Source organism: Suncus etruscus, chromosome 2, assembly GCF_024139225.1.
Source record: "Suncus etruscus isolate mSunEtr1 chromosome 2, mSunEtr1.pri.cur, whole genome shotgun sequence".
Classification (NCBI taxonomy): domain Eukaryota; kingdom Metazoa; phylum Chordata; class Mammalia; order Eulipotyphla; family Soricidae; genus Suncus; species Suncus etruscus.
Genome location: NC_064849.1, coordinates 53,099,511 through 53,122,323, shown reverse-complemented (window position 1 = coordinate 53,122,323; position 22,813 = coordinate 53,099,511). Strand labels below are relative to the sequence as shown.

At 36.1% G+C, this 22,813-nt stretch overlaps 1 protein-coding gene, 1 non-coding gene and 1 pseudogene across 4 annotated transcripts in view; all 3 read right to left on the bottom strand.

Annotated features, from left to right (window-relative positions):
* Positions 1-22,813, bottom strand: part of RALGAPA1 (Ral GTPase activating protein catalytic subunit alpha 1) — a 225,256-nt gene that overhangs the window by 94,591 nt on the left and 107,852 nt on the right. For all 3 annotated transcript variants that reach the window (XM_049766570.1, XM_049766571.1, XM_049766572.1), the window contains 8 exons: positions 18,209-18,402; positions 17,622-17,720; positions 16,901-17,056; positions 12,101-12,229; positions 9,040-9,165; positions 5,054-5,112; positions 767-875; positions 219-329 (listed from right to left, as the gene is read on the bottom strand). In XM_049766570.1, the coding sequence (XP_049622527.1) occupies positions 219-329; positions 767-875; positions 5,054-5,112; positions 9,040-9,165; positions 12,101-12,229; positions 16,901-17,056; positions 17,622-17,720; positions 18,209-18,402 (983 nt within the window). The remainder of the gene's footprint in view (positions 1-218; positions 330-766; positions 876-5,053; positions 5,113-9,039; positions 9,166-12,100; positions 12,230-16,900; positions 17,057-17,621; positions 17,721-18,208; positions 18,403-22,813) is intronic.
* On the bottom strand, positions 6,323-6,456 carry LOC126002589 (small nucleolar RNA SNORA51). The gene has a single exon (XR_007493274.1). It is a non-coding gene; the product is annotated as a small nucleolar RNA SNORA51 (small nucleolar RNA).
* On the bottom strand, positions 11,735-11,859 carry LOC126002439 (uncharacterized; annotated as a pseudogene).

Below are 22,813 nucleotides of genomic sequence, written 5' to 3'. Positions count from 1 at the left end.
ATTTGCACATAGCATTTAAAACCCAAAGAAATAATCTCTTAATGTAAAATAAAAAGACTGTCAGTAACAGAAGATACCTCAAAAATTTTTTTCTGAACTTTCATTATTTCACTAGGTGAATTTAATGAAAACTATCACATAATTGTATGTTTCTAAGTATCCAAACGAAGGGATCATTTAAAAAGTGCATAGAAAAAAATACATAAGAAATTACTTACTTGAATAATTTTCAAGGGAGAATCAGGCTGATAAATCTGAAGTCTAGGTACATAATGAACCAGCATGTGAAGCATGTTGCAAGCTACATGGGCTACTGTTTTATTAGTAAACTGCAACGATAACAACAACAACAAAAATAATAATAAAAAAAAACTTAAAATAAATAAAACTTAAAAATTTCCCCTAAACCATCATTCATAAATGCATTCACTACTGAAGAAAGTTTAATTTCACACATTTCCTTTTGTCATTTCGATATTTATACTGTATTTAAACTATTATTAGTAAGATAAACACCCATAAAGCATCCTCCCAAACCCTATATGATTTATTTTCTTTGTAACGTTTAATTTTTCTCATGTAAATTTTGTTATGGTTTCTTTGATCTGAATTATTCCAGCAGACTATTAATCTTGTTATCAATCTTTACTTATCACAGTCTACTACTATACAGATTATTCTATAAAGAGCACACAATCCAGATAACATTTGAAAAAATAATCATGCATTCTATACTGTCTTCATATGACCTACTAGATTTCTTTACCTTTAATGAAACACAAATTACATTCAGAGCTTCCTTAATTTGAGGATGATGAGATTCATTAACCAACTCTTCACAAATCCAAATACCTAAACTGCAAAGTGCTACACACCTGCATGAAAGGTAATAAACAATGATTAAAAATTAAAATGTATGAACTTTAAAAAAGGAATCATCAGTCAAACCAAAACATCCACAACCAATACAAAATGTACATGCATTGTTTTATTGAATCAATCAACTTACTACTCTGAACACTGGCTCTTTTTTTTAAGAGGGGGTCTGTTAAGCAACACCAGCAAGCAATACTCGTGGTTGTACTTCCTAGCTCTGTGCTCAGTAATCGTTTCCAGACAGGCTCACAACCATAAAGAGTGATGGGGAAAAAATCTAGTTGAGCATCTGTAAGTGCATCAAGAAGCATCAAGTGCCTTACCTTTGTACTGGCTCTCTAGCCCCCAAACCAGTGGTCGTCAAACTATGGCCCGCGGGCCACATATTGTATTTGTATCTGTTTTGTTTCTTCATTGCAAAATAAGATATATGCAGTGTGCATAAGAATTCGTTCATAAGTTTTGTTTTTACTATAGTCAGACCCTCCAATGGTCTGAGGGACAGTGAACTGGCCCCCTGTTTAAAAAGTTTGAGGACCCCTGCCCCAAACACTTATTATCCTTCAGAGAGAATTGTAGAAAAACATATCTACACAACTCTATACTAATTTTCTATTATAATTTGCTACCATTATCACAGGTGGGGATAATATACAGAAGAGAATCCTTATACTGAATCATTATTAACAAAGTGATATTGCAATAAAAATTTCCCAATTTCAAAGACAGGTGTAAAATTTTACTGAGAAAAAAAGTTGAACCAAATATTTAAGTTGCTAATGTCAGTTAAATATTACCTCATTAAAGTTAATGTAAGATTTTTTTAAAATAGTAAACAAAAAAACTAAAGCATTTAGAAAGGATTTTTATTTTAGTTTTTTGTTTTGGAGTTACAGTACTCAGGCTTACTCCTAATTCTATGCTCAGAAAACTGGTGATGTTTGAAGTGCTGAACCAAGGTCAGCCCCATGCAAGCACCTTATTTCTTCAAGGCCAGAGATTCCAACAGAAACAAAACTTTAGAAACTTTAGAATTTTGTTCTCCAAAATGTCATAAAACATTATTTCCTTACCAACATTCTTCAGTTAGTTTTTAATTTGTATTAAGTTATTTGATGATCAGAATTGGTAAGAATTCTTTATTAGTGTGTTCTAGTGTTTTGGTTTTTTGTTTTTGGGTCACACTTTGCGGTGTTCAGGGATTACTCCTGGCTCTACACTCAGAAGTCACTTCTTGCAGGCTCGGGGGACCATATGAGATGCTGGGAACAGAACTGGGGTCCATCCTGTGTTGGCCACATGCAAATGCCCTACAGCTATAATATTGCTTGGCCCCCTAACAGAAACTTCTGATGAACTATATGATCACTGTGCTTTGAAGAATTAAAAAAGTAAACTACTTTCAAATCTGTATGTCCCAATACTGTTAGTCTTACAAACAAAACAAAAGCTAAATTTTGAAACTGCTTATTCAAAAATTCTAAAGCCCTCCCCTTTTCAGTCTGGAACAGTGTAAATTCTACTAAATTGTTCATTATCAAAACTACCAGAAAGTCTTCAAAGTTCACTGCTTTATTTCTTTACTACTTTTGCTAATTCATTAATCCTGGATTAGATCAGTGTGTGTATGCATATGTGTGTCTGTCTGTCTCTCTATTTGTGTGCATACAGTTTTTGACATTCCTCAGGTTATAAAAAATAATTTAAATTCCTTCCAGTAGAATTCAAATCTCTGGTTTCAGTCATATTTTAAAATATGCTTTCATTTCTAGAAGGTATAAGAAAACAAATTTAAAATGTGTAATTTCTGGGATTTTTCTACGCTCATAAACAAGCTGTTGTCCTTACGATTCCCAAAACTATTTTAGACCTCAATGTTGTTTTACATAAGAGAAAATTTCAGTTAAAAAGATGGGACCCAAGGGTAGGGAAAGAAGATCTGAATTTCTAGATTGAAATCTAGTTCTGACATTAATACTTGCATATCTAAAAAGGTTTGCAGTTAAATGTCATAGCTTTAATCATGGCTCTGTCATTTAAGTTTCTGAGCTACCATCTATAAAAAGGAGGGTAAAAGGCCACCATACATCCCAAAGGCTTTTAGAGAGGCTAAAAGCATTTGCCTAACAGTCCTGACACCATGGGCTTGATCCCCACCACTGTCCACAAATAAGCACAGTTGTAGCAGCTATTCTGCCTGGGATCTCCCATGTCACAATGCAGCCTAGCTTATGTGGCATGGTCAGGTATGTGCAAGCATCATGTCTGTGCAAGGTCATCAATAGTGCAACTTCTAGTGACCACAACTAAAAAGATGTGCTAGCACTGTGTACATCCCAGCAGTGAGTACCACAGCAACCCCTGGTGAACAAAACAGCCAACTGCTGAAGCTTGTACAGGTACCCAAAACAAGCCTGTGCAAGAGCAGCAACAAAGAAGGAAGCCTAGGGCGGGGTAAGAGGTGGAGGGGAGGAAGAGCTGGCAAATGATACCTAATTTCTAGATTAAAGATCAAATGGGGTAAAGTTTAGAACCTTACCTAGCACATAAAGAGGGTATAACCAAAACTAGTTTATCAACCCATCAGTTTCTTATTATCACAATTAGAAAAAATAATTATGATCGGAATAATCTCAGAACAGTCATGAAAATTAAATGAAACAATAATATAGAAAAATTCTTGAGGTGTTGTCATTACTAATACAGAAAGTCGCAGGGAAATTACCTTGAAAAAAATTATCAAACGTGGAGCTAAACTTACCAGAAATTATAATAGGAAACAACAGATCATTTTCTGGTATATCTTTTCTATATTAAAATGGAATACTGTTTAAAAAAGAATTTGCTCATACTTGTTTATATTTAGCTTGGATATTAACAAAGGAAATATGTAAATGAATCTTAAATCTGTAGATATGTCTCACTTAAAGAAACAACTCATTTTACATTAGAAAAAAAAAGACATTTAGGTTAAAATTGGAATTCCAATGGGTCAACACCAATGTCATGAAACCTTTATCCTGAATCAATTATGAGTAGGTGCTTAGGAAAAAAAAATATGCAGAAATATGCAGGTTAGAATATTCCATATAGTAACAGCTAATGACACAGTATTGGAACTCACTTTAAGAAACTAGAAACACAGAGGTGGAAATATAGTATGGGCTCCAGGTACTCAACCCAGGTTCTATCTATCTCCTGCACCCTGTCTGAGTGATCCATAAATGTAGAGTTAGGAGTGAGCCTTGAGTACTACTAACTGTATCCCCGAAACAAGAAACACATTGTTTAGAAAAACAAACTCAAATGATACCTTTAGAAAAAAAAGTAATGCTATTATGAACAATCTGCTGATTGAATAGGAACTGCTTTAGGAAAGGTTTAGTAAAACAGAAAACACCCTATCACTTCTAATAAAACATTTAAAAGAAAAATATTGAATTTTTTTTTAAGAGAGTGTATGTTTAGCAGTGCTGGTGGAGAGTGGAACATGGGCAGGAGACCTGATGGATTGGTGCATGGCCTCGAGGAGTTTGGAAGGGTAGAGGGTGCCTGATGCAGGAGCTCTAACTAGAACCTCACATGTGCCAGGCACATGATTTCCATGTACCATCTCTAGGAAACCTTTTAAAATCTTATGATTTTAATTTTTTTAAATACCCTAATCAAATACTTCTAAACACTTAACATATACTATTTTCTTAAATATATTATTTTCTACAATGAAAATAGTTTAGTTTAATTCAACCAAACTTTCATTGGTACTAAAACTACTTTTTAAATTCCTGCAACTAAACCTGAAGGAAAATTGATAGTATTGTTTTTAGAGTGAAAAGTATTGGAAAAAGGTAGTGATGGTTTGATTTGATTTTGGACAAGGCCTCTCAAGTAGACCTACCAAGGGCCAAACAATGTGTTTGCACTCAGAGGCCTCCAAGGCTCAAGTCGGGTCCCATTACATGACAGGTATGTGCCTCTGATTTTTTTTTAGTGAAGAAAGGTTGTCGTTTACATCATGGGGGAGGGAGGATAAAAAGGTATTTGCTTGCTTGCCTCCAAACTTGAAAAATCTGCAATTCAAAATACTTTTGCCTAACTCCAACAATCTGTACTGCTAAATCAAGCTTCAAAATAAGATTAAAATGGTTATGTCAAGTTAGAATAGTATTTGACCTACCGTGCAGGACCAGAGGGCTCATCTCTTGCAGAGCTTAACACAGTTTTGATTATAAGTTCCTAAAACAGAGGAAATAGCATAGTTAGTGACAATGACAAAATTTTATTAATTGGCTCAACATGTATTTGTAAATAGATAGTGTGGGCTCAGGCACAGGGCCAGGTAGTCAGGCTGTAACACTGAAATAAATGTCTAACAGACTCCAATATCACTATATATAATAAGAGTCCAATATCATTCATTGAAGTAACTAAATAAAATAATGATCTGGGGGCTGGAGAGACAGTATGGAGGTAGGACATTTGCCTTGCATGCAGAAGGATGGTGGTTCAAATCCCGGCACCCCATTTGGTCCCCTGAACCTGCCAGGAGTGATTTCTGAGCATAGAGCCAGAAGTAACCTTGAGCGCTGCTGGGTGTGACCCCCAAAAAACAAACAAACAAACAAACAAAAAGATTTGGTCTGAATACATCCCTTCAAAATTCCTATGTTGCAATGCTAATCCCCAAAAATAATAGTATTTGGTATTTGGAGATACTTAGATCACAAGGGTGGTACATTCATGGATGACATTAAATGTTTTTTTGTAATTGAGATGCTTTTAGAACCTCATCCCCTTTGCTCCTTCCAGTGTCCCTAGGTTCCCTCCTGTCTTCCAACCTGCTTTCTTGACAGGCACATATTTAAGAATAGTTAGTATTGTTATAGTGTTGACACCATGGGTTAGATATTACACATACATACCTGTTTACCACCGGTGTACCCCAAGCCCTCAAGACACCTTACATATCTTTTAAAACAGCATAAAGTCCAGTTACTGGACTTTGAAGTACTGTATAAGCCTTAGAATTTCCTTTATAACAGGACTATTCTAGATGCTGGAAATCTTCTAGATACTGGAAATAAATAGTACCGATCACAAACTGTCTAGTACCTTCTAGACAGTTTATGGTTTAAAGGGTAGGCATATTTATAAGCAAATTAAACACCAAATAATGTGTAAAATGTTCTGTGTGAGCAAACAGCTCAACTTGGGAAAGATAGAAAACTACACAACGGGGTCTTAAGCAATAGATTTTCTTTTGGTTTTTGGTTTTGGGTCGCACCGGCAACGCTCAGGGTTACTCCTGACTTTACGCTCAAAAATCGCTCCTGGCAGACTCGGGGGACCATATGGGATGCCGGGATTCGAACCACCATCCTTCTGCATGCAAGGCAAATGCCTTACCTCCATGCTATCTCTCCAGCCTCCTTAAGCAATAGATTTTTTTTAATCCCTCAATTCACAATACAGACCAGGCAAAGGGCCTGGATTGAGGTGTATATGGGGTGCATTTACTGTACCTCCTCTTTCTATACAGTCAGTGTAAAGAACACAGCTTGTGGTAAGAATTGGGAGGTCTTCTCTTTTCTTTTTTTTTAATTTTAAATATATATAAAATCCTTCACCAGTGCAACATTCCCATGACCAATATCCCAAGTGTCCTTCCTCCCCACTCCACACCGGCCTGTACTCTAGACAGGCTTTCTACTTCCCTCCTTCAGTCACATTTTGTTATGATAGTTCTCAGAGTAATTATTTGTGACTGCACTAAACGATCCCTGTGGTGAGCTTCATGTCAGGAGCTGGACCCTCCAGTCCTCCTCTATTTTGTCTCTGAGAATCATTACACAAATGTTTTTCATTTTTCTCAAAACCCATAGATGAATGAGACCATTCTGTGTTTATCTCTCTCCCTCTGACTTATTTCACTCATCATAATAGATTCCATATACATCTATGTATAGGAAAATTTCATGACTTCATCTCTTCTGATAGCTGCATAATATTCCATTGTGTATATGTACAATAGTTTCTTTAACCATCATTTATTGAGGAGCATCTAGGTTGTTTCCAGAGTCTGGCTATTGTAAACAATGCTGCAATGAATATAGGTGTGAGAAAGAAATTTTTCTATTGTATTTTTGTGTTCCTAATAGATTTTAACAATCAAGGTCAAGAACTAGGATTATGTTCCTAAATTTTCAAAAACATACAGGAGAAAAACTGCATGGCAGGTTCAATATAGGTAAGAGTATACTGGAAGATCATAACATACTAGAAGCTGGTTTCAGTGAAAATTTGGAAATGAAATGATCACTATAGCATTTAATTTTCCCCTTGGATCTATACATTTTTTCTAAGAGAAATCATCACTTTCTTAGATTTGCTTTTCATCATCATTAACTATTTTTGTTTTTGTTAATGGCAGTACTTAAGGATTACTCCTGGTTCAGCACTCAGCAATCACTCCTGTATGGTGCTTGGAGGAGCATAAGGGATGCTGGAATTTAACTGTGGTTGGTTGAATATAAGACAAGCAAGCACCCTATCCCCCTGTGCTATAGCTCTGGCCCTGAAAATAACCTCTTTATTTTGGAGATTTCTTCAATCACCACAAATGAAGAGTTGATTTTGTTTCCTAAATAACTTTAGTCATTATTGTATTCACAAAGGTCAGTGAATAAGGCACTCAAATATAGATCTTACACTATAGTCTTGGTTATCCCCTAATAAACTAAAATTGTTTAATAAAAATAGAAACTACTACCTATCATTGAGCTTCAGAAGCAATTCTGAAAATAAAGAAACCTACTAGATATGAGCTATCATACCTATTATATTATATCCCTGAAGAGCAGACATCAATTTATATATTTTATAATTGTAAGCTTGCTCTAATCTACATGATTTTATGTGTTTCATCTACTTCCTTAATAAATGCTTTCTAAGACTGTAACATTTACCAAATAGCATATTAAGCTGGGGGTATACCAGTAACTGAAACCTTTTGGTATCTATTTGTCTAAGGTAAAAAATCAGATACTAAATATGTAATCTGAAGTATGATGAATATTAAAAAGACAAATGATGGTTATATTAAAAAGTATATTCAACCTACCTGATGAAAATAATTCTTAAAAAATGTCAGAGTCAGATAGATAGTATAGAGGATAAGGCAAGCCTTATTTGCAGCTGGTCCTCCAAGTACCACCAGCAACAGCCCTGGAGACCCTTAAAACTCTAAGAATGACTATGCAATTCTAGAAACTGACTGGGAGCCCTCACTTCTTCAATAAATATAGGTAAATCAAATATAGGTAAATAAAAAAACTACTCTCAGAGAAAGTAAATTATTTCTTTGTGTATATCAGATGACTTATGAAGAGCCATAATTTTACTCTCTCCCAATTCCAAGGATAGAATATCTGTCAAATACAGTAACAAGCACAATTCCTTGGGACTATGAAACCCTTGGGTATTTATAATACCCAGAGCTAAAACAGTCCTGACTTAGTGATGAAATTATTCACCACATGGCATATTACTAGGCACAGAGCACTAACTGCCTTTATTCTAACTTAGAAACATTATCCCACTGTTTTTCTTCACATTAGTCTAGAAAGTTTAGTCACTTAAACTCAGAGAACTGAGGATGTCAATCATGTCACAACATTACGTAGTTTAGTCACTGTTTAATTTTATACCATCTCCTGTTCAAATCTGTTCATGATTCAGATATCTGGGATCTCCACCCCAATTTTGTATTTTTTTTTACAATGAAAAGGAATATTCTGTCACACTGTATGATTCATAGGGAGAAGAAGAGTCATACAGATTCAATGTCATCAAAATCATGGAAACCTTACATTAGTAGTACATATTGGCTCCTAAGATGTTTCTATAAATGCTCAGAGAATGAATGAACAAACTCTGGGAGAAATAAGTGGGTTCCATCAGGAGCAAGTTTTTCTAAAATGGTTATAAGCAGACAAAAAAGTATGTGCCTGTAGTACATCCTAGGTTCTGTGTATAAGGTAGAGTTGATCAATGTGTTTTAACGACTGAGTAATTTCTAAAGGAAAATAATGAAAACAAATTTTTGAAATAAACATGATTATAAAATCACATAAATACACAGAATTAGCATGAGCCCCTTCTTACCTTAACATCTGTGAATTGAGACACAGCAATATCAGGAATGTTGGGATGAAGAGCAGGTAATTCACAATATAAATTGGGAAAACAAACCAAGGATCCCAGAAGAACTTGCGCTTCTACTCTAGGTGCCTGTGCATTAAAATGATTACACATGGAAATGAAATAAGAGACAAAATTCCAAAAAGAAGAAACATAAAGGTTTCCTTTACACATTGCATATAAAGTACTGTTATTCTCAAGAAACTCAATGGTTTTAAGAGCAATTAATAAGCAAAAACTAGCAATTAATGGAGTGAGCTTAACTCAATACTTTCATTTTAAAGCAATTCACACATTTTAATATATTCTAATAATTCAATGTCACTTTTTTGTTATAATTATTATAATGATGAATAAAGTTACTTAGAATGAAAATAACTATCTTTAAGAAAACAGGTCTAGATGGTTTTAATATTATTCACATTATGGGACCAAAGCAATAGTACTGTGGATAAGCTGACTGACAAGCAAAAGACTGACCCAGGTTTGATCCCCAGCATCCCATATGGGCCCCTGAGCACCACCAAGAGTGAGTGATTCCTGAATACAGAACCAGAGTAAGCCTTGAGAATTGCTGGATGTGGTCGCCAAACCAAAAACTAAAACAATTATTCACATATAGCTACACTATAAATACAAAATCAGAATTTATAATTGAACTCCTCAAAGGTGAGTAGCAACATTAGACATGTTCCCTATACTAATAACTTCTATGAAGTTTCAATTTACAAGTATAAGGCAGTGGCATAAAGGATCAAGGTAAGTTTCTAGTCATTAAAAATAAGTTGATCTCCTTTGTTGGATTAAGTGTAGGCAGCCTTCCCCCTTACACCCCCAACTCCCCACCTTTCCATACATACAGAAGTCTTGGCAGCCAAAACCACAGATCAGAGCTTTGGCCATGTCCACTTATCAGCCAGTTTGATAGACTCATTTTATTCTCACACCATAAAAATCATGGGTATAACAGCTTTGCAGCTAAAAGCTGGGGACCTTCGGGAAGAGGTGTAAGTCATGTCCCCTCCCTGTTGAAGTCATGACAGTTGTACCTGTAACCCACAATTGCCACCAGGCCAATGGTCCAACTTCATCTCTTTACCAATGATATCTATAGATTCTAACTGAACAAAATTTCTAGTATGCTAGTTTGTGGCAGAGATATCCAGGACTTTCTAAGAGTGACTAAGAGTGACTTCCCTCACTGTCTCCTCTGTCTCCTTTATGTACTATCAGCCCTGGTAGCCATAGTCATGGCTCACAGCCTCAGACCTATCAGCCACAGAACTTGGAATTCCTAGGCTGTGTGGCTCCATCTGTGACTGTGCAACACCTTCAGTATTTTTCAATACTGACATCCCAGTAGGAATACACCAAGTTAGTTGCATGGAAGCCACCTATGGCTAACAAACAGGTTAACAAAACCAGTAACAGAATGATCAACTAGCAACAGCTTAGTAAACTTTTAGAAAATGGGGGCCGGGAAGGTGGCGCTGGAGGTAAGGTGTCTGCCTTGAAAGCGCTAGCGTAGGATGGACCGCGGTTCGATCCCCCGGCGTCCCATATGGTCCCCCCAAGCCAGGAGCGACTTCTGAGCGCATAGCCAGGAGTAACCCCTGAGCATCAAACGGGTGTGACCCAAAAACAAAAAAACAAAACAAAACAAAAAAAAAACTTTTAGAAAATGACTTAATTGATCCCACTGCGAGGCATGATTTCAACAAATTTTCTTTTGTTGTACTTTTTTTTTTTGGTTTTTGGGGCCACACCCGTTTGATGCTCAGGGGTTACTCCTGGCTAAGCGCTCAGAAATTGCCCCTGGCTTGGGGGGACCATATGGGACGCCGGGGGATTGAACCACGGTCCTTCCTTGGCTAGCGCTTACAAGGCAGACACCTTACCTCTAGCGCCACCTCACCGGCCCCTGTTGTACTTTTTTTTTTAATAATGCCATTACCACATACTTGTTAACAAGCAATATAAAGTAAATTATTTCATGCCTGCCAAGTGGGCATGTCTGGGAGAGTTGAGAATCCAGAGACAATGGTGAAAAGAATTTTCCGCTGTTAGTATTAGAACATGGATTTGCAGAAACAATTGAATTGCGAGCAATGTAAGCCACTGTGTTTTATGGAAATATTCTTTTTAATTGCTTTTTTCTATCTTCAAAGAAATGTCTGGTGGTTCTCCTTTGTTATCTATCATTGAATATTTTACAGTTAGGAAGAACTACTTGGTATCTTCCCATTGCTATAGAAAAGTTTAAAGAGCATATTTGAGAATATTTCTGAGTTACCTACTTCCTTCTTCTCTTTTATTCTTGACCATTACCTTTTTTTTTTTGCTCCCTCTCTTATATTTTCTCACTTTCAAACTGTTTTTGCTTTTAAAAGTTTTTTTTTACTTTTTTTAAATAAAATCTTTATTTAAGTACCATGATTACAGTAGTTGGGTTTTAGTTATAAAAAGAACACCCCCCCCATTCACCAGTGCAAATTCCCACCACCTATGCCCCATCTCTCTCTTCCCCCACACCCTGTCTATATTTGAGACAGGCATTCTATTTCTTTCACTACCATTGTCATGATAGTTGTTAATGTAGTAATTTCTCTAACTGCACTCACCACTCTTTATGGTAAGCTCCTTTCTTTTTTTAAACTTGATTTATAACTAGCATTTCTAAGACCAGGACTAAGTAGGTTTGGGGACGCATGCATGGTCATCTTACAGTGAATGTTCAGCTTGTCCTGATTATTACAAAATCATCAACATTCAGAATATTTGCAAATATAAAGTATAAATCATTTGTAGAGTTCTTGGATATATTCATATCTATGTCCTATACTTCAGAATTTATTCTTTACAGGTTTTTAATGTAGGGAAGCAATCAATGAGATTTAAAGTATGAATCTCCCCAAACATTAATTTGCTACTTTTTATTAAGGTTCTCCCTTTATAGCCTTTTTAGTTGTGCAGTGATTTGGTAAACTACAACTTATATTAGGAAAAACAGGAAATAAACACTTACATTGAGAAAAGCTGAAGAAGCCACTCTTCCAGCTGCTACAATAAAATCCATAATAAGCATAGTGGCACCAGGCAAACCAAGTGAAAAAAATTGAGGTGAGCAATGCTTGATGATTGTATTGACAATATCCTTAGGAATAAGGAAAGGGGAAAAGAAGATATCAAAGGTAATCTGGCTTATCAGCTGATCAATATCCTTTAAAACAGGTATAACATAATCAAACAAGTATTAGATACTGATTAATTTGAAAAGACTTATTTTACCAGTGTATGTTAGTATGACATCTATGAAAGGAAAGTAAAACTTACAACACATCTATCTAACTGACATCAATAAAGTACTTTCACAGGAAGCAAAGTGGAAAGCTCTTTGATTCAGACTTAAAAACATAAGGCCCATGTGTTGTTCAAACAATTCAGGCCATTTCCTCCTGACACCTACCTGCATCCATGCATCAAGTCTGATCACTGAAGCTGCACAATCTGCTGTCATATCTCAATGAGAGATTCTCTTTGTTTGAAAAATGTTAAGTTCATTTGTGAGACAGAGTGAAGCTCAAAGATCTAAGTCATCTAAAGGTATGCACTGTTTTGTACATAAAGTCTTACTAAGGCTTCACTTCTTATTTTTTGTGGTGTTTGGGAGCAAACCCATGTCTGAGCATGCAAGGCACTTTCTTTTCATCTGAACCACAAGACTGAAGCAGTTTTGAGGAAACATTCTCTTTAAGTGCTTCAAAAAAAATGTCTGATGGTTCGGTGCTCAGCTCTGACAATACAGTGCTGTTCAGACCTCCAGGGTCACAGCCAATGGCTATTTGGAGGATTGTGGGTAGAGGAAAGGTTGAGGAAGGTAAAGGAGAATGTGTGATGCCAGGGATCAAGTTCAGTACTTGTAGTTAGGAACTTTGTAGTTTCTGAAGTACCTAGCCCTTTAAGCTATCTCTTCTATCACTAAGAGAGTATTTTTTTCTCTTTTCTTTTTTTGGAGTTTTCTCAAAAGGTGGTTAGGAGCCTGGGGACCACTCCTGGAAATTCTCAACCAGGATGATGTTTAGTGCAAGGTCCAACCATGCAATGTTGCTTGGATTCTGTGGTATTGAGAATTATCCATACTATACTAGTAATGTTTAGGGGACCTTCAGGGAGACCCAGGCAGTACACAAGGTCTTCCATGGCGATAACCAGAGATTCTTGGCATGTGGTACCAAGAATCAAAATTGGTCAGCCACATGCAAGATATGTGCATTAGTCTCTGTATTATCTCTCTATCCCTGAGTAATATTCTTCTTTGGGGGGGTGGGGGTGGGGTTTTGGCCACACCTGATAATGCTCAGGCGTTACTCCTAGCTATGCGCTCAAAAATCGTTCCTGTCTTGGGGGACCATATGGGATGCCGGGGGATTGAACCTTGCTCCATCCTAGACTAGTGTGGGCAAGGCAGACCCCTTACCGTTCTGCACCACTGCTCCAGCCCAAGTAATATTCTTAAATAGCTACTGATTCACTATGCTTCAGAAATTTATGATTATATGGTGTATTAACTCAAAATAATTTACCTTAAATGAAGGTTCCTTTTGCTTTTCCTTCCTCTCATTCTTATTTTTGGGCCAAACGCAGGGGTACACAAGAGTTTACTCTAGCTCTGTGCTTACTCTTGGGATTGACCAAGGGTCCACACAATGCAAGGCAGGTTTAATAATCCTTGTGCTATCTCTCCAATTCTGTTCTTTTTTTCTAGTCATTAATAATTAATTTTGTTCTGAAATTTTGGTGGTAGCTATGATGTTATATATAGAGTTGTAATCATCTGAAATTCTACAGTGCTTATAAACCAATAATAAATCAATAATAATATTAATAATAATTTTTTGAAGGGCCAGATAAGATAGCTCAAAGGACTGGAGAGTTTCAGGTCTATATATGGGAGCCCAGTTTGATCCCTAAAACCACAATGCCCAGAGCAATATAGGAGCCTGAGAACTTCCAGGAATGGGGCCAGGCGGTGGCGCTAAAGGTAAGGTGCCTGCCTTGCCTGCGCTAGCCTTGGACGGACCACGGTTCGATCCCCCGGTGTCCCATATGGTCCCCCAAGCCAGGAGCAACTTCTGAGCACATAGCCAGGAGTAACCCCTGAGTGTTACCGGGTGTGGCCCAAAAACCAAAAAAAAAAAAGAACTTCCAGGAATAATGCTTAAACAGTGAACAAGGAATAGCCTCTAAGTGTGCCAAGTGTACCTGCCTCAAAATAAACAAGGAAAAAGTCATAGAAAATAAAGTAAGACAAATCAATGATCATTTAGATAGTGATAAGGAATTGACCCCAGTGTCTCATGAATGGAGGGCAAGTGCTCTTCCACTGACTTTTTTTTAAAAACAATTGTACTCAACAATCCACAAATATCCCATCATTTTCAAGGGGATTTAAAAATGCTGATTTGCAATCAGGTACATATAAAATATTATATATTATAAGTATAAATATATATTTATATATAATATATAAACAAAAGGTCAGGTTAAAGCAAATTTCTAAGAAGCATACTTTATTTTAAATTAATGTAATGTTTCTTTTTTAAGAAAACATATCTTCTAACATTAATTTAATGCTCTCTAAATGAACTGCAAGCAAAATCTAACCACATTATGAAGAAAATGCTTACATTATTTTGATATGCAATCTCCCACACTTTTTAGTTTTATGGACAGGATTCTAGACCTCTAAAGTACTATTTTAGAATATAGCTGTCACTATGCTACTAAAATGTATTAAGAAAATGTAACAAGTTAACTCAGAAAAAAATTTTGATGCCGCATGACTAGATGAAAAATATGCATGTTCCAAGTGTAAACTGTCAAGTAATGATTATAAAATCTTTAAAATTAGAATATTAAGACATTACAGGAAGAACCTCTCATCCTAAGCAAAGGCCAATTCAATCTCTTAAAAAATGAACCAGAAGGTATAAGGAAAAGAAATTTCATTTAATATTGGGAACAACTTGACCTAAGAGCAGGTTACCCTACCTCACCAGCTAACGATCAGACAAAATCAAAAGACTTGTCACCCGTTGGTCTGTGCAAAAGCCAAGATCGTGATCTACAGATGACTGGCTGATAGAACCATGACCAGGCAGTATGTATCCTGGGACCAAGAAAAAAACCCTAGTGTAGGGTTTGACCTACAACCTGCATAACCACCATGATCTCTAATTCCAGAGGTATGACTGAGACAGTAAGTAGCAACTGAACGGGTCTTCTGGTAACATAACGAAAGACACTATTCCAAGCTCCAACCTAGGATCAACGCAAGGACCAAGACCACCAACCACAGAAGACGGACTATAATGACACTAAGGGAACTGAATTTCTAGAACCACAAAGAAAGACTTCACCATAAGTTCCATCCTTGACATGTGCAGAGACGGAGCTTTCTAGATACAGAGACCTGATTTTACCACCCAGGATGGAGTAGAAGTCTCCCAGATACCACAAAAGCACCAACGGGAGAGTAAATGAACTAGAAAGAGTCTATAGTTAATCCCAATACAATATACTTCAAGGGTGGAGAAACCCTGTATATCTTAGACCAAGGGAATTCTTTTTCAAATGACTCTAACCCAATGTTTACTATGCCTATGCAGGAGGGGGGAAAAAGAGAGGAGGGAGAGGGAGAGGGAGGGAGGGGGGGAGAGAGAGAGAGAGAGAAATGAGAAAAGAGAAGAGAGAGAGAGGGAAGGGAGGAGAGAGAGAGAGAAAGAGAGAGAGAGAGAGAAAGCACAAAATAATTTTTTTTATCTAGTTTTTGTCGATTTCTTTGATTTGGTGTGGATATTGAACTGGTTGTCTCCATTTTTATTTATTTTTTCTTTCTTCTTTTCTCTTCTTTCATTTTGTGCTCTGTCATGTTTTTTATCTCAAGTCCATGGTAAGTATGCGATGCCTATTCTTATTGCTGTAGCGCTCATTGGATATTTTATTTGGTACTTCTTTATATACTGATGTGGAGTTCCACATTCTTTTTCCCCTTCGTCTCTCAAACCGAGGATGAGAGCCTCTAACAGGGGTCCTCAAACTTTTTAAACAGGGGGCCAGTTCACTGACCCTCAGACCATTGGAGGGTCTGACTATAGTAAAAACAAAACTTATGAACGAATTCTTATGCACACTGCATATATCTTATTTTGCAATGAAGAAACAAAACAGATACAAATACAATATGTGGCCCGCGGGCCATAGTTTGAAGACCACTGCGACTCCAGCCATGTTCGCCATATTTGATTTTTACCCCATTTTATTACTTTTCTCTTCTTCAAACAAAACCAATTACCTTAACTATCTAGTCCTGCCTCCCAATTAGAGGGGGAAATAATGGAGGTACCATGACCAAACAGTTGAAAGATCACTAAATAGTAAGCTAGGCATGGAGGGGACTACTCATTCTAGCAGTCCCAGGGTGGAGGGTGGAGGCTATGGGAGGCAAGACAGGAGCTGAGGTGGAGGGAGGACAATTCGGTGGTGGAAATTCTCCTGATTCAATGTTAATATGTACCTAAAATATTGCTGTGAATGATATGTAAGCCACATGACTTAAAATAAAAATTATAAAAAAGAAAAAATGAAAAAGAAATTTCATTTAATAATCAAGTGAATCACCAAACTACAAGTTTGATTTTTAACTGTTTTGAGAATAAATGGGGTCACAAATTGGATGATATTTTAAATCTATGTCTTAAAAATTCAAGAGTTCAAAAAGAATTGGGAATCAAAGGTAAAAACTTATTAGAAAGTATATATGTACCTGATCAATATGTAGTAATCCACAGTGCATTATATTGTAGAAATGTGTTAGAAAATCTCTATTTGGAGAAACATCTTGTCTTCTTTTCATTGTATTACAAATAAGTTTATAAGCATGTAATTTACCTTGTTTATATTTATCAGTCAACATGGTAGCCTGTAATGAAAAGATCTTTGTTTTAGTGCCATAGAGATATTTGTAAATACTTCTATTTGTCTGGTAAAGTCTTTGTTTTATATTTCTATGTTTGCCCAATTTCTTTATGAAATAAATATGAAGATTAGTAGAACTTTATCATAAAACTGATAACAGTAGTAGACAAGTTAGCTCAGTTGATTTGATCAAGTTATTGATAAATCAACACAAAGTAACTATGAATTACCAGTTTCACTTAAGAAGATAGCCATATATGCCAAATAACACCTAAAAGACCTCGCTCTAAGTACATAGCATATTGTGTGATATAAATTTAACCTTTTTCAATGACATAAATCAGAAAGATAATTTTCACTTTTGTTTTATAAAAATGCTAAAATATGCAGCCTATATATTAATTTTCTATGCTACTCTCTTCTCTATATCACTCTCAAAAACTACTTAAACAGCTAAGTACTCTAGAAGATTTCTTGGTACCTAAAATTCTCTCCAGTAGTTAAGATTGATCATCCATTATTTTTATTCAATTAAACTTTTCAGTTAATACTTTATATAGTAAGCGTACCTTGAAAAGCCAAGGTGTAAGAATTCTCAGTGGAGGAATCAAAACTGGTGGAGAAGGGGAGGTCAGGTTATCAGTTGAAATGCCAAGGTTATCTCTAATCTGCAATTTTCAAATAAAATACAACATATGTTTTAAAAACTACAATGAAAGCAAAATAATTTAAATTTCCAAGTCCAATTTCTAGCACTTATTATGTATTTGAATACTGCTGAATTACCTCATACTAGGCATGGCTTATAGTAAGAGGAAGCCATGGCAGTGTTCTCCAAAACATTATCAAACTGGGTATCCTAAGCAGAGTTCAGGAGACGGGGGACCCCTCCCACTGATTTCAGGATATAATGCTATTAGCCCTGTGATATGGGATATAATTAGGGTCCTCCACAGTGGTGCTTGGGGACCTCTAGGGAAACACCAAGAGATACCTGGGAATTAGGTATTTGGGGGATCCAACCAGTGTCAGCCATAGGCAAAGCATGTGCCTTAACTCCTGTACTGTCACTCTAGTCCCTTCTTCATTCTTAATACTTGCTTTCCTTTTCTCTCTTTCTCCCATTATACCTCTCTTTTTTGTCTCTGTTTTGTACCTTGGCTAGATTCTGCCAAAGTTCACAGAGGTAATCAAAAACTTGAGCATGTATTTCAGGATCCATAATAGTGTTGACATCTCCCAAAATGCCTAGCATTCTTCGCCACATTACAGTAGCAACATCAGCATGCCATCCTGTGAGAGTTCCGCCTGCCATTACACTACAACATTCAGATGGAAATTCACTGATTTCTATAGAAAAACAGAACATAATGCATTGCATCAGTAATTTTTCTGGGGACTAGAACACAAAACACATGCAAAAAAAGAGCCTAATAACCTTAATATCTACAAGTGAATTTTTTAAAAGTTAAAAATGCATTAGTTTAAGTTTTTCTTAAGTTTAAAACCTTACTAGTTTAAATTCCTCTCTGGCAAATATTATTTAATAAAACTTTATCTAGATTTACCAAAGTAGTATACAGATATCAGAAGGAAAAATTATTTTTCACCTATAAAAAGGCATATTTCTAAGTACATTCTCTCTTTCATCTAGTAACTACTAAAAGCTATATATTCAAGTAAATATTGTATCTCAGGGAGCTGGAACTACATATGATTCCCTAGTACCAATAAGCATGATCCCTAAGGAGAAAGATAGTAGCAAATCCTGAGCACTGCTAGATGAGACCCTAAAACAAAAGAAAATATCAAGAAAGGCAGACAGATACTAGAAAAACTTTCCTATGCTTGTTTGTAGTCTTCCAAGGAAATGTATTTATATATTTTATAATTAAGATTCACTATTTTAAAGAATATCACAATGGTACTAAAAATAGCTTTTATTAAAATTTAAAAAAAAATTAAAATCTCCACTAGTATGTATATTCTGCTTATTACTACTGGCAAAACAAAAAGTAACAAATATAAATAACAATGGATACTATTTATATTTCTGTGATTATGTGATATTGGATAAGTTATTTAATAAATTCTTTAATAGCACTTTCTCAAACACATGGTCATATTAGATATATATACCTATATATCTTTCATTTAAAAAATATTAAATTTTCTATTCAGTATATATAAAGAAAAACATAACTATTTCTCATGATGAATATCTTCTTTTTCTGACAACTTAGTTTATTCCTAATATTATGTACATATTAGTATTTCTTTAATGGCATATAATGTGTATGATAACTGTTATTAACAAGTTACTAGTGTTTCGAAATAAAAATATAGACTTTTGGTATAAACCTACTAGATAAAACAAAAATATGGAAATGTGTTACTATCTTTTGTTACTGAGAAAATGCATATTAACATCACTAAGGTATCACCTCATATTTGTTAGACTACCTACTGTTCAAAACAAGATACAACAGTGCTGGAGAGGATAAGGAAAGATGAGAATCTTCTACACTGTTGGTGGAAATGTCAATGTGTGCAGTCATTATACATAGTAATATGTAGATTTCTCCAAAAAGTAAACCAAATACATAAATTAAATCAAATAAAACACACACAAAAATACCATTAATTGAAGGGCCTTTATGAATCATTGTGTTTATAGCAACATTTTGCAATTAGTCAAGAGCTGAAAACAACCTAAGTGCCCAATGACAGCTACTGGATAAGAAGATATTCTATATGTACACAACAACATAGATGAACCTAGAAGGTATGTATTTATGATTATTTAAAATGTCAAGAAAGAAATTTTAATCTTGGAGCCACACCTGGTGGTACTTGGGGGTTACTTCTGGCTCTGTACTCAGGAATTATTTCTAGCAGTATTCAGATAACCATATAGGATCCTAGGAATTGAACCTAGATTGGCTGCATGCAAGGCAAGCACTCTAGCTGCTGTACTATCCCTCCAATACCAATTTTTCCCCTTGTATTTAAACACCATAGTTACAAAGTGTTCATGATTGAGTTTCAGTCTTACAATGTACACCACCCTTCACCCATAGGCATTTCCCATCATCCATGTCCCCAGGTACGTATGTACGTGTACACACACACACACACACACACATATGCTGGGGCCGACATTTTATTCTGTTCCTCTCACCTACCCACATTCCCTTCTCTCTCTCTCTCTCTCTCTCTCTCTTCTTTTCTCTTCTCTCTCTCTCTCTCTCTCTCTCTCTCTCTCTCTCTCTCTCTCTCTCTCTCTCTCTCTCTCTCTCTCTCTCTCTCTCTCTCTCTCTCTCTCACACACACACACACACACACACTGGAGCTGGCATTTTACTCTGTTCCTCTCAACTTCCCACATTCCCTTCCTCTCTCCAGAGTAATTAAAACTAACTTTGTCAAAGTAGTCCCTTCACTTCCATAACTGTAGTTCACCACATTGGGTTCGAACCCCAGCATCCCATATGGTCACCCAAGCCTGCCATGAGTGATTTCTGAGCACAGAATCTGGAGTTACTCCTGAGTGCCACTGGGTGTGGCCCCAAAACAAAACAAAACAAAACAAGCAAAGCACTTTGTAATATTGACTTCAGTAATGTCTTTGGGGACTCAACTTTTCTGTGAAACAAAAAGTAAAAGAACAGTAAAATGAAAAGACGGTAACAGTGGAAATGATCACTCTGGACAAGAACTGGATACTAAAAGGTGAAGTGATATGCATGAGAACTTTTCAGTAACAGTATTGCAAACTACAGTCCCTAAAAGGAAAAAAGACAAGGTGGGGATGGGAGGAACCAAATGTATTATGAACAACATTTTATCCCTGGTGTTTAAATAAAGTAATTAAAAGTAAAAGTGTCTTCTTTAGTGGCAGGTGGGGGGCTGGGGGACAGGAAAGAAACTATATTAGGGGCTGGGGACAGGATGGAAACTGGGAAATAAATAGAGGGAAATGGACACTGGTGAAGAGATAAATACTCGAGCACTGTACCAGTGTATTTCATGGTGATTATTTATTTTCTCTTTTTTTTTTGCCACACCCAGTGGAGCTCAGGGGTTACTCCTGGTTCTGAGCTCAGAAATTGCTCCTAGCAGGCTTGGGGGATCATATGGGATGCTGGAGATCGGACATAGGTAAGTCCTGGTCAGCTGCATGCAAGGCAAATGCTCTACCTACTGTACTATTGCTCCAGTACCAACAATTTTTTTAAAAAGAATCCCTCTAAATGGGAAAAACACCTGCACAAAATAAATTTGTCAAGGGACTAATATTCAAGTATAAAGAACTTATGAAACTAACACACGCAAACACATAGAAATTAAAAGATGGACAGAAGAGATGAATACACTCTAAAATAAAGTCAGAATGATCAACAAGCAAAAGAAAAATAATTTATTATAGAGCAATGAAAATCAAAACCACAATTATATTTTTACTTCAACTGTGAGAACATACTGTACTATAAACATTCAAAACAAGTATGGTGAAAATGTGTGTGTGTGGGGCCGGGCGGTGGCGCTAGAGGTAGGTGCCTGCCTTGCCTGCACTAGCCTTGGACAGACCGCGGTTCAATCCTCCGGTGTCCCATATGGTCCCCCAAGCCAGGAGCGACTTCTGAGTGCATAGCCAGGAGTAACCCCTGAGCATCACCCGGTGTGGCCCAAAAACCAAAAAAAAAAAAAAAAAAAAAAAGAAAGAAAGAAAATGTGTGTGTGTGGGGGGGAGATTCTTATATGCTGATGGTGGGAATGTAAACTAGTGCAGCCTTTAGGAACTAAGTCTAGTGGCTCTTCAAGATACTAAAAGTACTTAGCAACACACAGCAATCCCACCCACAAGGTATCTAGCTAGAGTATATCAAAGCACTAACAATATTATACTCCTATGTTCGCTGCAGTTGTTTACAACAGCCAAGATACAGAAACAACCCAAATGTCCAATGACAAATGAGTGAACAGAGAAGGTGCAGCAGCATACATACACAGAGAAGCACTACTCAGCTATGAGAAAAGATGAAATTTTACCATCTGTAACAACCTGGATGAGTAGGAAGAATTATGGTAAGTGAATTAAGACAGAATATGAAAGATAAATCCTGGATGTGCTCACTCATATTAGATTATTAAACAAAAAAAAAAGCCAAAACCAATCCCAAACTAAGCCTTGAAGGGGTCGCAGAACTGATGTTGACAGAGGGGTACAATATAGGGTTCAACATGGGTGTGGATGAGGAGCCCCTGTATAGTGGAGTGAGACCTATGAGCACTTTGGTAGGAGAGATGGTATGACAGGTTTTTTTTTTTTTAAAGGACTGCAAAAAAAAAGAATAAAAATTGTTAAATAATAATTTTAATTCTGAATTATTAAATTATTCTGAATTATTAAATTCAATGTAAGTGAATTTAAAAACACCACATGGACAATTTTAAAATAAATTTAGGAGGGAGGAGAAAGAGAATAAAACTTCAGTTTATATACTTGCTAAATAAAAATGAATAAAAATTAATGATTAACTTTTCTACTGATAGCTTCATTAGTAAATGATAAAGCTACTTTTCTCAAGCTTTAGATACTATTAGTATGATATCAAATTAAATAATGCCTATTTAAAAAAAACATACTAACGAATGATAATAAAACATAGAAAAAATATGGAACCATTAATGCCAGATGTAATTAGCTACAATCAAGTAGTAATCTCCATAGTATACTATTCCTTAAAAGCATAAAAAA